A 16,064-nucleotide genomic window follows, 5' to 3' on the forward strand; every position below is an offset into this window, starting at 1 on the left:
TTGTGAGGTGGTTAGTGGAGACATGCCATTTGAAATTTCAGCAAGATCTTAAGGAACTTGTTTATCTCCTAATTAGAGATTTGGATCAGCTCCAGGGTCAGGTCCTGGGCAGCCCTTGCTGCCCGCTCTGTGTTCCACGATCAGCATGAACCACACGGCGTGACAGGTGTGCACTCCTTGCCCACCTGCTGGCTGAAGCTCCTCCAGGAAAGGAGCCACGTTTTGCTCACCTTTGCATCTCTCCTTCCGGCACCGTTTGCTGAATCAACATGTACTAGGCTTCTCAATCCTGTACCCAAGAAAAATGATAAGCCTAAGCCCCCAACATTGGTCAACTTTTAAAGCCTTTAATTAAAAGCAGCTGCTCTTGGGGACATCCCTGGTGGCACAGTGGTTAAGAATCCACCTGCCAGTGCAGGGGACATGGGTTTGAGCCCTGGTCCGGGAGGATCCCCCATGCCTTGGAGCAACTAAGCCCGTGCGCCACAACTACTGAGCCTGCGTGCCACAACTACTGAAGCCCGCATGCCTAGAGCCCGTGCTCTGCAACAAGAGAAGCCACCGCAATGAGAAGCCCACACACCGCAACAAAGAGCAGCTCCTGCTTGCCGCAACTAAAGAAAGCCCGTGTGCAGCAACGAAAACCCAACACAGCCAAAAATAAATAAATGAATAAATAAATAAATTTATATATGTAAAAAAGCAACTGCTCTTGTCCAGCTAATTACCTTGTTTTTAACTATAAAAGCCCAGTATTTTAATATCTATGACAAGCCCGGTAATTTAAATTTCCAGATTAATATGTATTCATTTTTTAATTAACAACATTTTACAGTGCAGATCGATAATGAATTCCCTCTATTCTAAAATTTCGGCAAAGGGGATTCAACACATACAAAAGAAAAAAATTCCGAACTGTGAGTGATGTTCCTGTCGAGTAGAATTAGTTGTGTGTGCCTCCTCTTCGAATCCTCCTTAGACAAAGAGAGTCACTCTTCTCTGTGGAATAGTTTAGGGACAAGGAGAGAAAGGAATAACCAAAGCACAACCTGTTTGTTTGTAGGATTTCGTGATCAGCTGCTCACCTTTGCCCATCATTCACCGGGCCTGCCATTGATCCTGGGCTGCAAACACGAGGATCGCTTCAACTTGATTCCAGTTCCAACCTCATTAGCACCAAGAGTCTTTAGAAAATGGTCTTCTGTCCTCTCTGAGTAGAGATGTCTGTGCCTTTAATTTTAGGGGAATGCTTGGAGACTGCCCAAGTCTCTTTGTAGGAAGAGTGAATTTAGGGGTGAAGAAAGAACTTCCACACACCCCAAAGTGCATCTAGGACCACAGTGTCTGAAGTTTTTCATTTGAATTAAAAATTTGAAACCTCTTCTTTAAAATGCTGAGAAAGGCCTTCATAACTATGCTCGTTACCTTTCGACACAGAGTAGTTTATCAGATTGTGAACTGTCACTCAGCAAGTCCCCAAGGGGGTGGTGAATTAGTTTTGGTGAGCAAAAGAGAGAAAAACAAAAATAGTTTGGAATCCAGATGGGAAAAGGGGGAGCAGTTATAAGAATTCCATCACTCACTGAGTAAATATTTATTGGGTGTTGTGTTAAGTGCTAGGCCTACAGCTGGAGAAAGGATACAGTCTCTGTCCTCTGTCTGGAGGGTTCCATAGGAATTCATTGAATCACCACAGTAATAAATGTATAATTGAGATGGGGCCTTTGGCTCTCCATGGGAGAAAAGAGGAGTGGAGAGACGCTGAAAATAACCCCCTGGAAGAGAAGCGAGTGATGACTATTTCTGGCTGCCTCTGCTCTGCAATCTGATGTTTATGCCTTGTTACATGAAGTTTGTTCATTTCAGGAATGATGGGGATTATAAGATTTGCAAACAGTCCAGTAAAGCTCTGACTTGACCAGCTGTAATGCGATTAAGATTCCTGCCCCCCTCCTTGTGTCAGCATCTCCCGCTGTTTAGAAGACAGCATCAAAGCTCACCTCCCTGGCTCTCTTAACAGTAAACGGAACCAGGTTTGTTTGCATGTCAGCGTTCCCTAAGCTGCTAGGTGTTTCATTAACTCGCTAAGCCGAGGGGATGAAATGCAAGTTCATTACGCTGCAGCATTGTTCTAAAGCTGCAGGTGTGAGGGTGGCGGAGAGCCAACCGATATCCTGTTCTCCCTGGTGATTAAGGAAGATTAGTGGAAATGACTGTGACCCCCTCCTGTTACATTTGCAGAAATAAAACTCTTCCAAAGCCAAAGTTCTGTACAGATCTTGCATCAGGTCACGGTGACTCTGCGCTTTCCCAGGGGTTTAAGAAGCTGGTATGTGCGTTCTTTAAGGGATGTTGAAGGAAACAGCAGATTGGCTAAGAAGGGAAAGCCAGATCTTTAGAGGTGAGCCTGTGTACAAAATGAATGGCTTCCCCTTCCCAGGCCCTTCTTCATCCAAAGAGAAGAGGCAGTAGAACCCGCCAGCGTCTGGGTCTGTCCCTGAGCTAGACCAGGGACAAGCACAAATGGGTCATGTTTCTCAATACGGTCTTTTGGAACTTGGACCCTAGTTTCTCCCAGGAACAATCCTATAAATGATGAGTATAGATCTAGGAAAGTCCTCAGAAATTTATTCGGTTCGTAATATAGACACAGACTTCAGCTATGTTATTATGAGCTTAGTACGCGTTAAAGAGAATTCATCGACTTATTGTCACTATTATAATACTTCTGTAGGAAAGAGGAAAGTACGTTCCAACTTGGAGCTTAAGCTGTCAGGCAGACATCTCCCTCGGGCCCCTCTCCTCTCTTTCCCCCTTGTTAGCAGGCTCGGGGGTCATCCTCCCAGCCCACTCCCCAGTGCAGTCACTTGACTAGCGCCTCTCTGCCCTCACCCAGAGAGAGAGAGGCCTGGCATCACCAGGGAGGGGACATGGCAGGGGTTCAGGGGATTTTTCCACTCTGTAGGGTTGGCAGATGGGTGATGGGGGCGTAGATTTGTTCTCTGTTGCTCTAGAAAGCAGAACTTAGACTCACAGGTGAGGTTGTCAGGTCAGTATGAGGCAGGACTTCCTCCAGGAGGGAAGAACCTCGTGCCCCGGGACCTGCCACAAGATGCCCGTAGGTGCCCATAGATGCTTTCCTGAATCCCATGGCTAGAGCTGGCTTTGCAGAGCAGGATGGGTCCTTCACAAGGACTTTTCAAGCAGAGGTGGGGAAGCCAGCCAGTGGTGAGGGCTGCTGAGAAAGGGATCCCTACTCTGGGAGAGCAGTCGAGAAAAGAATAATATTTCATTGCTTGCCCATTGTAGGCCACACACGGGGGTCAGCTGCTTCAAGTACGTCCTTCTAAGCCTCACAGAGATGGTTAGATGTGATTGTCTCCCGTGGTGCAGCTGAGGAAACAGCAGACTAACACTTGCAGGATTACGTAGCTAAAAACACCTGAGCACAGTTTGAATTCAGCTTATTGTTTTTCTATTCTCACACTTATTCAGTTCACTGCTATACTGGAAATGGTCCATGGTACAAGTTATCTTTATGTCGCAGTCACCCACATAGGTGACATTTTTCACTGGGAACAGGATATGCACAGCCTAAGTGTGTTTCATACATTCGGTGCCTTAGATATATGTTAGGAATATGGAGATGCAATAGCCCAAATGTGAGAGTGTGGTGTGTGGGTGTATAGGAGGAGTGGGTGTATAGGAGGAGTGGGTGTATAGGAGGAGTGGGATACTGGGCGGGTAAATGGGAGAAAAAAGGAAGAAGAAGGTGGGATTGTGGGGTTGTTGGCACCTCTGGACAAGAGCATTTCATCCTCAGGGACCCCCATCAAAATCCTTTACTCGTGGCCCATCCCAGGCCTTAGAAGTGCTTTTGGGGAAGAATGACAGGGGATTCAGACGGACACCAGGTTGTCTACTGAGAAGTTTAAAATAGGAAATGTGCAGACCTTTCATTGTATTACATTTTAGGCATGTTAAAATATCCAGCTCTTCTCTTTCTCACACTCTTCTGTTCTCCTGCTATTTTTTCATTTTCAAATCACTGACCATATACATATTTCTGCTCTGGTGGGAAATTCACGATTCCCCATTTGTATTTTCTTCATTATTCTTTTTTTAAAAAATATTTATTTATTTAGGTTGCGCTGCGTCTTCGTTGTCGCAGTCGGGCTCCTTAGTTGTGGCATGTGAACTCTTAGTTGCAGCATGCGTGTGGGATCTAGTTCCCTGACCAGGGATTGAACACCGGCCCCCTGCATTGGGAGCGTGGAGTCTTAACCACTGCGCCACTAGGGAGGTCCCCTCCCCATTTGTATTTTGTTTTTAAATGTTCTGTTAGTCTAAATGAAATTAAAGGATTCAGAGATTGTCAGCTTAATAATGATAAGATTATGGATATCTGCATGATTTTATATTCATCAACCCTCTATGGCAAAAAGTACCAGGCAGCTCTGTGGGAAGCCCTCCTTCAATATTTCTGCCAGAGAGCATTAACGAAGGGCAGTCACTGTCACCTGGTCAGGATGGTTGGGACACATCACCTTCTTCCCTAAGGGGAGGTATCACAACCCACCTTGCAGCCCACTCCCCTCCCCCTGCACAGCTGAGGCTTACCCTGGACGACTGGGCAGTCCCTGGGCCTGACCTCAAAGCGGGGCAGTGCAGGCGGGGGACAAGATGCTCAGCTGCGGGATGAGGGGGCATCCCTTGCCCTGCGGTATGTGGGCACCAGGCAACTCCGTGTGTCCACAGCCCCCAGGCTCCGGGGAGGGGAAAGATGACCTCTTGCTGTTTCTTGCAGCCTCCTGCTCGGCGGCCTTGGAGAGGCCTTGCTGGTTTTCTCAGAGCGGAAGGGCTCCTAAACACAGAGAAAGTGGACTCCCAGGCTGCAGGTGGAGAACACCGCCCTGGGCTTTGGAGCTCCCTGTCCCGGAGATAGAAAGAAGAAAGCAAGAACGATGAGACACTGCTGCTCGCTGCGTCGAGGAGAACTTTTTCTGGGGTCTCTGGGCCGCTGCAGAGAGTGGACTGTGTCGAGAGGCTCCCCCAAGTCCTGCTGACTGTGCTGTGAGCCCAGCTGTGCAGAAACAGATGCAGGATTTCACCTGTATGGGGATGGCTCCGCCCACCTTGATTGCCACGCAAGCCTCCTTACTAAACACCCTTCCCAGATAAGCGTTCACTGCCTGCTAGTGGGCCCAAGGTATTGCGTTGCCTTTTTGGTTTTGTTTTGTGTTCCCCTGGAGACTCCTCTGGGGACCCCCTTTCCTTGCTGTCAGGCTGGCTTGCCTAGAACGCACACTCCCCCGCCTAGGGGCACAGAGAGAATTCCTCAAGCGGGGCTTCCACTGGGGGCGGGGGTGGAGGAGGTAAATGGGGGTTCTGGGCCAAGTAAGACACCAGCAAGGACACTACTTCTCCAGAGTGTGTGCTGAAGCCTTTTTATGGTTGTGTGTTGTGTTGAATTGCACACACCCTTTTTTGCCTACCATTAGGTTAACTTGGTACTAATGATTACCAGAGGGCATAGGATTAATAAGCACTGGTGGAGGAAACACCAAACAAACATGGCTATGTAGGGGCTTCCCTGGTGGCGCAGTGGTTGAGAGTCCGCCTGCCGATGCAGGGGAGGAGCTGGGCCTGTGAGCCATGGCCGCTGAGCCTGGGCGTCCGGAGCCTGTGCTCCGCAATGGGAGAGGCCACAACAGTGAGAGGCCCGCGTACCGCAAAGAAAACAAAACAAAACAAAACATAGATATGTAAACGCACACACAGTTATATTCATAATCCATTTAATTCCCTGATATCTCAGAGGAGGTTTCAGATCACTGAACACTGAAATATATTTTTCAGGCCAGATTAAAAATAGGATGAAAACTCTAAACCTTGCCTTTATGGGAGTCAAAAGAAATGAATTTGCATGAAATGGTCGTTTGATTCTGAACCCCAATGAAGGTTTAAGAAAATAATGTCTAACTCCAAATATTCCTGCTCATAATAGGTTTTCTGAATGCATTATAGTCTGCCGGGTGTCAGTTTTGGTCATTTTGAGACATAGAAGGTAATGAAGTCCAGGGAGTCCTGTCCGGGAAGGATCCAGGCCCTGCAGGGTTGGACACCCCGTTAGTGATGAAGGACCACTTCCAGCATCTGGGAAACAAGCCTTGTCCATTCTTGGCCTTGTGAAGACTAAGGTCAGCTCAGTCAGGCCATTCTTCCTGCATTTTTTTCTCCAAGTTGTTGAAAAAAGAAACAAGATGAAACAAATAGGAATGGATTAGTATATTTGGACCTTGAGTACCTTAAATTCATTTCCTTGTCTTTTCCTGGTCTCTGCTTGTCATTTAAGGTAAACATGTTCAGAGTGACCTTTATACATATATAGTTTCACTTTGTTTTTTGTTCCTAATCTGAGATGTGAAACCTTCTACCGAGGATCAAATAGAAAATCTGGGTTTACAATTTTCTTTGTTCTTTTGCTCCCACAAAACCGTGTCTGTACACCTGAGTCCAGTTCTCTCTTTGCAGAAAGTGGCATCTGTCCAAATGTCATCTTATGTCTGTCTTTCCAAGTTTCATTTGAGCAAATGGAGATTCCTAAGGCTAGAAAGAGCCATGTACAGTTAACAAACCCCATCCCCTGTTCCAGCAGGACTGACCTCAGAAACTTCTGCAGCAGACAGAGAAAGACAAATACTGCACGACATCACTTATATGTGGAATCTAAAAAATAATACAGATGAATGTATTTGCAAAACAGAAACAGATACAGAAAACCAACTAGTGGTTACCAAAAAGGAGAGGGAAGGGAAGAGGCAAATTAGGGGTATGGGATTAAGAGATACAAACTACTGTATATAAAAAAGATGAGCAACAAGGATATACTGTACAGCACAGGGAATTATAGCCATTATCTTGTAGTAACTTTTAATGGAATATAGTCTATAAAAATATTGAATCACTATGCTGTACACCTGAAAGTTAATACAATATTGTAAATCAACTATACTTCAATAAAAGAAATAAATGTACCTCAGAAAACCAAAAAACAAAATTTCTGCTGCAGAGTTTTAGACCTTTTTTTTTTTTCTTTTTAAAGAATCTCTAACAAGGATTTTTTTTGGTTTTTGTTTGTGTGATTTTTTTAACTTCATTCCAGAGTCCCATTGTTTTTAAAATCTCAGGTCTTTTCTTACTTTGACACTAGCAAGAGGCAAAGGATAAGATGTTTCTTCAATAGACCATCCTGCTTCCTTCAGCTTCCGTTTCTTCTTGGGATTTTTTCTTCAAGCTTTTACCACCATCTTTTATGCCCAAGTTCACGTGCTCAGCTCTGAACTCAGGGTGAGCCTAGAGGGCTGTAAGTCAAGGGACTGGCCTAGATTACTGCTCTCATTCTCTGTGGCTCTCTGGGCCCCTGGCCCCCCTGGTGGGGAATCCTCAGGTTACCCCAGCACTCCCTTTTACCCGAAATGATCCATTTGGTCATGTCCTATCTTGGTCATGTCCTTGCTGGCCCCATGTCAAAGCCAGGGTGTTTTGTCTTTGTATTTGTCCAAATAAAGAATACGCTTTCTGTCAGGAGAAGCAAAGTTCTGTGTGATTGTGTATTATTACTAATCTGCTGTGGATATAAGGAAAAATAAACCATTTGTTTTCTCGGTAATTGGCCTTTCTCTTCTCTTCAGCCTGGACAGGAGAGTATTGCAGAAAAGGTTGTTATCCCTGGGGAGTGAGTTCTTGCATCTTAAACACAGGCCCAGACTTCTACCAGCATCCAGGCCACTTAGCTCTGCAGAGGGAGGTCCACCCAACTCCTCCCTCTAGCCCTGCCCTGTCCCGTGTAACCACCAGCCGTGTGTGGCCGTTGAGTACTGAGAGGGTGCCCCACCCCTACCTACCCCAATGGTATTTACACTCCTTGCAGTTCCCATCTCTTTCTCTTGAATCCGGTCTAGCTCTGACTTGCTTGCTGCCAGTAGGAGGTGATAGAAGCAATGACCCCAGACTTCCAAGGCCAGGTTGAAAGCCTTGCAGCGCCTGCTTTGATCTTCTGGAACGGCCTTTGGGAGTCCTGAGCTGCCTTGTAGAAGTCTGACTCCCCTGAGGCAGCTGTGCTGGAGAGACCAGGTATAGGAGCCCTGTAGACAGTCGCTGCTGCACCCAGCCTTCTCACCACCCCACCAGGCTACCAGACATGTGAGGGGAGCTGCCCTGGACCTTCTAGGACCAGCCCATCTGCCAGCTGAGTGCCGTCAAGTGATCTCAGTCAATGCCACGTGGTGCAGAAGCATCAGAGCCTGCATGAATGCCTGACCACAAAATCATAAGCTACAGCAAAATTGTTTGAAGCCACTAAGTTTTGGGCAAACTTGTTATACGACAGAGAGCCTCGAATTCCCTTCGTCTCAGGTGGATCCAATCTGAGCACTCTGAGACCCTCCCCTCAATAGACTTGTTCCAGGAGAACCAGTCTGCTCCAGCTGCCTTCCGCCCTGGAGCTGCCTGGAGAAGGGGGCCCCCGCCGCGTGTCCAGGGCTTTCCCAGACCCCCATTACAGGGCAGGATCTGTGCCTTTGGGTCAAAGAACCTCATTCACTCATTCATTCATTCAAAAAATACCGAGAACCCACTATGTGCCAGGCTCTGTTTTGGGCTTGTGGATATATCTGTAAATAAGATGAGTCGCCCTGAAGCTTACTTTCTAGGGGTGGAGACAGACGATAAACAAGTAAATAATGGAATTTCAGAGAGAGTTAAGTGCTTTTAATAAAATAAAGACACAGACTCTTCTGAAAATCTGATGAAAAGTAAGGAATTTCTCTTCCGAAATGTGCAGTCTCACACACACACACACACACTTAAGCATGTAGTTGGGGGATTTATTCTCCCTGAAGTCCACTATTGGGCCTCTATTGGATTCCAGGTTAAGAACAACTGAGTGAGAACCTCTTTGGGGGACATGGGGTGGAGTCAAGGGTGCCCATAGTGGAATGTGCTGCCGCCCCCCACTGGTCTCAGTGGAGGCCAGGTCACTGGGCCTTGTGCAGACAATGGCGGCCACGGAAGGCTCGGCCCTGTCTCGGGGGGAACCTCAGGCTGGTGTGGGAGAGACGCGCAGACTTGAACATGGGTCTCATGGTCCATTTCAAGGGCATGGTGCACCTGGTAGGAACCTGGAGAGATGCCGCGAGGGAGAAGTCCCAGCTGCGAAGCCCAGCACCGAGAATCACTGGGGGCCGTGCAGAGTGTTGCCCAAAGGGCTTCACTCCTGAGATGTCTCACCTAATCCTCACAAGGAGCCTTTGGCGGAGGAATTGCCATTGGCCTTGTTTTGCAGAGGAGAAGGCAGACACGGAGAAGGTAAGTCACATCCCTGAGGCCCTCAGCTCGGTGGAGGGTGCGTGAGGATTTGAGGGACGTTCCCAGCCCTGCCTGTCAGCTCCCACGGTGGCTGCCCTCCCCACGCGAGTGACAGGGGACCCGAGTGAGCAGAGCTGGAGCTGGGGGCTCCAGCCATGCTCAGGCAGTAACCGCCGGCGAGGCAGGGCCCAAGAGGCCAGGAGGTGGGCTGGGTCAGGCAAGGGGTGTTTCGAAAGTCTGGCTGGGAAATTATGTTCGTGAGCACCCGTGATGCTCTAGATGGGGTGCAGGTGCCTCCCCCATGCTGTGTCACAACCTGCCCTGCTGTCTTCACAACGCTGCACTTACAGAGGACGCCTCCAAGAGCCTGACCGGACAGGAAACCTTGCCACGCTCACCACTCCTGAGCTAAGATTCCAAGATGGCTTTCACGACCCTTCTGCCCTGGCCCGTCCTGTGTTATGCGTTGTCTGTGGGCACTGCCCACGTCACCCCCACCACGGACCGCTGGGTTCTGAACAAACCAGACGAGCCAAGCCCCCCACCGGTGGCCCTCGTACAAGGTCCAGGGCAGTGCTGTCCCCCGTGGGCGTCGGCCACTCGGACCCCACGCTGGCCGTCTGCCTGGCGGCTCCCGGGTCCTCTGACCTGGGCAGTAAACCCCTGGGAAGGCTGAGCCCATCCTGGAGCTCACACGGGGCTCCCCTCTGTTCTGGAGACGTCTCAGAGACTCAGACATCCTGTGCTCCTCGTGGAACGGGGGATCCTTTGCTCCTGCTGTGAGCTGATTTTCGGTGGCCTGGCCAGCAGAGGCTTGCCCTGTGCAAAAGCAAACCTTGGCACACAGACCTTCGTCCGGTTCCATCCAGGCCCAGCCGGGGAGGGGTCTGAAGGGACCGCGCCCCGCTCCACCCGCCAGCTCCCCTCCCTTGGCCGCTGAGGGTGGAATCCCATTTAAACAACCGCCTGAGCCAAAGGGAACATTTGAGTCATTTATTTCCTTCTCGCTGTGTGAAGAGGCCCACGGGCGGGCGAACACAAGGCCTCTGTGCCTGTTTGTCCTCACACCCATCACTCTGAGCGAGCCTCCGGGAGAGCAGTGGAGCCCTTGGAAACGTGGGGATTTAATCCAGGCACCATTCCCTGACCGGTGGATTTGCATGACGCATTACGAGGAGCTGTTTAGCGAAAAGGGCTCTAAGTGGGAGATAGAACCCTAGGTTCTGTCCAGGCTCTCTCACCACCCCGGCAAGTGATAGCCATCATTCCTCTGTTTATCTCCTCTTCCCTTCATTCATCACACACCTACTCTCCAGCAGAGCTGGCCGCTGCTGGTGCTGGAGGGGAGGCCCGGCTCTTCACACAGGGGAGGCTGTGGGCAGGGTCTGCTTCGCACAGAGAAAGCTGCAAGTTGTCCCTTGTCCTGGCGGAGCAGCTCTGGCGACCCTCTATGTGACTGTCGAGTACAGCAAATGCACCCTCCCTATTCTCAGGGAGGCCCTGAGTCGACAAGAAGACCTGCAGACTGAGATTTTTAAAAAAATAACAGCTTTATTGAGATATAATTTACATACCCTAAAATGTACCATTTTGTTTAAGGTGTTGGGTTTCTTTCTTTTTTTTTTTAAGTCGTTATTGAATTTGTTACAATATTGCTTCTGTTTTACGTTTTGGTTTTTGGGTGTGAGGCATGTGGGATCTTAGCTCCTCCACCCGGGATCCAACCTGCAGCCCCTGCATTGGAAGGCGAAGTCTTAACCACTGGACTGCCAGGGAAGTCCCTAAGATGCACCCGTTTAAAGTGTACAGTTTGGTGGGGTTTAGTATATTCACAGAATTCTGCAACCATCGCCACTATCTAATTTGAGAACATTTCCGTCACCCGCAAAAGAAACCCTGTACCCGCTGTCACTCGTTCCCCACCCCGCCACTCCCACTGACCCAGGCAATCCATTTTCTATCTCCGCACACGTGCCTGTTCTAGAGATTTCCTATGAACAGGGATCGTGCAGTACGTGGCCTTTTGTGTTGGACAGTTCATGCCCTTCTACCAAAGGCTGCCTTCCCCGGCAGCCATGCCCCTGCCTGTGGGTGGGATGAGGGCTGAGGTGGGATCCTGAACATGGAGCATGGAAAAACTGGGGGTGGGAAGAAGGGACCCCCAGCACCTGGAGGTGCGTGAGGGAGCTCCAGAGAGCGGCAGCGGGAGGGGGTGGGCCATACTCTTCCAGAGCCCGGTGGCCACGGTTAAGGTTTATTTTTTAGCCAACGCCCTTTTTGATCCTCAGGCCTTCAGTAAAGTCTGTTACACAGGACAGCCTGGTGTGGGCTGTCCTCTGGGGAATAAAGGGCCTGGGTCCCCCGTTGGTGGTGAAGCTGGACAGGGGAGAGGAGGCCCGGTCACCACAATCCCGCCGGTGGTACCACTTTAAAAAGCTCCCAGATCTGTCCTCGTCTCTCCAGGGGTCTTGAAGGTACAATGGAGTCAAACCCGTCATTCTATTTGTGTGTGTGTGTGTGTGTGTGTGTGTGTGTGTCAACTACTCATCACATGTTCTCTAAGTAAAGCACTCTTTCCCGGGAGAAAGGAGAGAACAGACGTGGCAGGTTTGCAGGTTCGCCCTCGAGAGAACAGACTCACGCCCACAGGTGACAGAGGACGTGGACCAGGGGGGGAACTGAGGGCACTGCCGTGAGAATTTTGAAACCATAGAAAACAATCAGAAACAATGTATATCAACAGCATGTGTAAAATAAGCTACAGTTCAAAGTTAAGCTGAATAACCAAACCATGAACATTACCTCCAACTAATATTTGCTATTATTTAGAACATTGCACATATTTTCAATAACTTAAAAGTGAATTCTTCACATCTCCTAATCCCCCCAGGAAGTACAAGTTTCTTTTCAGTAGATTTAAATAATACATCCAAATATTTACCCATAGTAGGAGATTCTGGCATTAACTATAGCTGAGTTTCACAGAAATATAGAAAATCATGAAGATATATGCAGCGTTTAAAAATGATCACTTGTAGCAATTCCTTAGAAGTCCTAGGGGAGAAAGGCAGTTCTCTGCTTCCTATCAGTACCTAAGGTTTATGCGGCATAATGTAATTCAGCAGGACAGCATTCTGACCAATGATAAGCAACTTACAGAAAATTCTTTCTCCTCTTCAATGTTACATTTTAAAGCTACTATTTTGACCATCTCCAGCCCCAGCCCCAGCCTTGGCCTCACGGTGGAGGCAGTTCGTAACCTCACCTCTGCGTGTGGGGAACGGATTCTATGACGGAGGGTCCGTGACTCCCCGCTCGGCTGCCCACCACCCACCCCTCCCAGCCATGTCCGTTTGTCCATCCTGCAGGCTACGGCTCAGCTTGGTCCCAGCTGCCCCGGGAGTGCTGGGGCTCCGAGCCCGTCTCCAGGACCCAGACGAGCTCAGGATCCAGATGGCTAATTGCTAACCCCTTATACATTTCCTCTTCCTCAGTGTATTTGTTTGCTAGGGTTCCGGTAACAAAGTACCACAGACTGAATGGCTTAAACGGCAGAAATGTCTTGTCTCACGGTTCTGGAGGCTGGAAGTCCAAGATCAAGGTGTCGGTGGGGTTGGTTCCTTCTGACGGCTGACAGGTGTGGCTCTGTTCCTGGCCTCTCTCCCTGTATCTCTTCCCATGGTCTCCTCGCTATGCAAATTCCCCCTTTTTAGAAGGACATACGGGATAAGGACCCACCCTAATGACCTGATTTTAACTTGATTACCACTGCAAAGACCTTATCTCCACATAAGGTCACTGAGGTACTGGGGATAAGGACTCCAACATATCTTTATGGGGTGGGAGGACACAATTCAACCCATAACACTTAGTAATAGAAGTTAGATGTATTTGAGCGACTGTGTATAAAGCTAACAGATACATTCCCAGCCTCTCTTGTAACCATGCAGCTTATCTGAGTAGGTTCCAACCGAGGAGATGTAAGCAGAAGTTGGTGGGTGAGACTTTGGGGACAGTTGCTTAAAAGAGCTCAGAGAGGTAAACCTTCTGCCTTCCTTCCGCTTCTTGCCTGGGTTGAGGACATGATAGCTGGAGTTCTAGCATCTATCTTGGGCCTTGAGACAACCTTGAAGTTGCAAGTTGTGGCCTTAAGATAGTGGAACAGAAGCTAGAAGGAGGCTGGGTCTCTGATGAGATAATGGGGCCACCATGCCACCTGAGGGCTGCCCACCTCCAACCATTTTAAGTGAGAGAAAATAAAAAATTCTCCTTTGTTATTTCTAGTCTCTGTTACGAGCCCCCAAGGAGCCAGGATGGTGCCGTGGGGAAGACATGTACTAATACTTTGGCACGAGACAGACCTGATTGGGTCTGGACCCTCCTCTGGACCATTTATACACACAGTTGTCTCACAGCATAGAAATGACCTCTCTGCTTGTCTGCCCTCCCCCTACATGGTGAGCTCCTTAAAGGTAGGGTCCATGTCTGTTTGTCTTTGTTTTCCTGGTGCCTTGCACAGAGCTGCACATAAAAGTGCTCACTGAGTGTTGATCTGAACAGATTTTAAACCCTCTACACTTACCAGCTCTGTGGTCTTGGACTCTGAGTCTTAATTTCATTAATGATTAAAAAAAAAAAGGAGGTTATAATACCAGGGCTGTATTAAAAATGAAACACGAATAAATGTATAGCATTTAGCATTTGTTGGATGTCCAAGGAGCAATAGCCCTCATTAGTATTAAGACCACATTTTCTACAAAATCCTAGTTCTAGGCCCGGTGTGATGTTCCATTTACTTCTGATGACCAGACTTTTGCTTTGTCCTAAGAGCAAGTCTCTGACATACACACATTGTAGTCATCGGGTTCCCGTCTTATTCTCTTTGACTTCTTTTGGTCTCGAGAACCTCATCAGTACACAAGTCCCTGGGTTGCCTGGGTTCCAATTCTGGCATCTGCTAGTCTGTCCGTTTGAGTGCAGGTAAGCCTTCCATGCTCAGCTTGGTGATCATCTAAGTCAGGACACAGGGAGCATGGGGGGCTTTACATTCTATCTGATGGTCCTGGTCATAGAAGAGGGCCTTCCCATGAAGAGAGCAGCAGAGATGGCCCCAGCGTTCCACCCTTCCCAGTGCCCAGGCCATTTGCAATGCGATGGAGCCATTTCCCCACTGCTTGGATCTGAGCTCTGGCTGATAAATGCAGTGAAAGTGACACTGCCAATTTTGGGTTAAGGCCTTGAGAAGTCTCAGACACCTCCACTTGTGTTCTTAGACTTCTCTGAGCCCTCTTCTTGACCAGTTCAGCAAGAATCCTGCCAAGCCAGTTTAGCAAGAATGCCCCCTCCCTCCACTTGGTACCTAACCAAGTTCCTCTTGGTATTTTTCCATCCACTGACTCTCGCACCCTGCCCATTGGCTATAAATCCCCAGCTGCCTCTGTTGTGTTCACAGTTGCATTCAATTTTTATCTCCTATTACAATCGTCTGGACCCCTATTGCAGTAGTCTTGAATAAAGTTTTCCTTGCCTGTTTAACTCTACCTGACACACGTTTTCTTTGACTGCTTCCATCATGAGAGCAAGCCCGGACTAGTCTACTGGAGGATGAGAGACCACGTGGAACAGAGCTAAGTCCTCCCAGCTGAGGCCGTCCTAGACCAGATGCCCTCAGCTGACAGCAGTCACATAAACAAGCCGGGTCAATATTGGATGCACTAGGCTCAGGCCAGCCGACCCCAAGGCTCATGAGAAATAATAAATATTTGTTAGTTTGCTCCACTATGATTTGGAGTGATTTGATTTGTAGCAATATTGTGTCAATAGCCTATTGGTACAGAGGAGAAGAAAAGGGAAGAAAAGCAGAGCAGGACCTTTTGAAAGACTCCCCCTGTCCTGAGCACCATGGGTCCTGCACGGTGTTACAATTCCCGTAGCGATAGTGAGGGACAGCCCTGTGTCTTTGGCTGCCACTCCTGGAAAGGAGGGACTAGAGCTGCAGCTGACTGTGTGGGTCCCACAGGCACCAGGCTGCAGTAGAGAAGGGAGGGAGGATGGGGCACTGGGCAGGAAGGGACCGGCTAGTTATGGGGCTGCCCTCATGGGGTGTGCGAGCTAGGGAACAACCAAGTCCTGTATTCCAAATCCCTTCAAGTGAAAGCACTGGGACTGAGCTATTCATAGCAGGGGAAGAACTCTGCAGTGTCAGCGGTGGAGCGCACCCTGAGTCAAAGTGCAGGAGTCAAAGTCGCCCCTCGAACGTTCTCCTCCTCAGTCCGGGGCTCCACCCTGCCCGGGCCTCCTGTCCTCCCCCACAGCTTCTCTTGCCCCCTCAGCCCTTTACTCTTTTTCTAATTTTATAATTGTGGTAAAAGATGCATAAGGTAAAATTTATCATTTTTAACCATTTTTAAGTGTACAATTCAGTAGCATTAAGTACATTAACAGTGTTGTACACCATCACCACTGTCCATTTCCAGAACTTTAAAAAATCTCAAATAGAAATTCAGTACCCATTAAATAATAACTCCCCATTCCCTCTACTCCCCGGCGTCCCAGCCCCCAGCCCCTGGTAACCTCTATTCTAGGTGCTGTGTTTATGGATTTGCCTGTTCTAGGTACATCATTTGAGTGGAATCATATATTTCATTGGCCAAAAAGTTTGGGTTTTCCTGTAACATCCGAATGAACTTTGGGGC

General features: G+C 48.7%; 1 protein-coding gene and 1 long non-coding RNA gene across 9 annotated transcripts in view; both read left to right on the top strand.

Moving 5' to 3' along the window:
• The window catches only part of LOC125961273 (uncharacterized), a 217,981-nt gene that overhangs the window by 155,204 nt on the left and 46,713 nt on the right, over positions 1–16,064 (top strand). The gene's annotated exons all lie outside the window — the stretch shown is intronic.
• TMEM241 (transmembrane protein 241) overlaps positions 1–16,064 on the top strand; it is a 219,716-nt gene that overhangs the window by 100,718 nt on the left and 102,934 nt on the right. For 4 of the 8 annotated variants that reach the window (XM_033435331.2, XM_033435330.2, XM_033435332.2 and 1 more), the window contains one exon: positions 4,808–7,672. In XM_033435331.2, the coding sequence (XP_033291222.1) occupies positions 4,808–4,968 (161 nt within the window). In that variant the 3' untranslated portion in view covers positions 4,969–7,672. Of the gene's footprint in view, positions 1–4,807; positions 7,673–7,964; positions 8,840–9,159; positions 11,376–16,064 lie in introns of those variants that run through there. The other 4 variants (XR_007471731.1, XR_004485311.2, XR_007471730.1 and 1 more) reach the window with 4 other exon arrangements.

This window comes from Orcinus orca, chromosome 15 (genome assembly GCF_937001465.1).
Source record: "Orcinus orca chromosome 15, mOrcOrc1.1, whole genome shotgun sequence".
In the NCBI taxonomy this organism is placed as follows: domain Eukaryota; kingdom Metazoa; phylum Chordata; class Mammalia; order Artiodactyla; family Delphinidae; genus Orcinus; species Orcinus orca.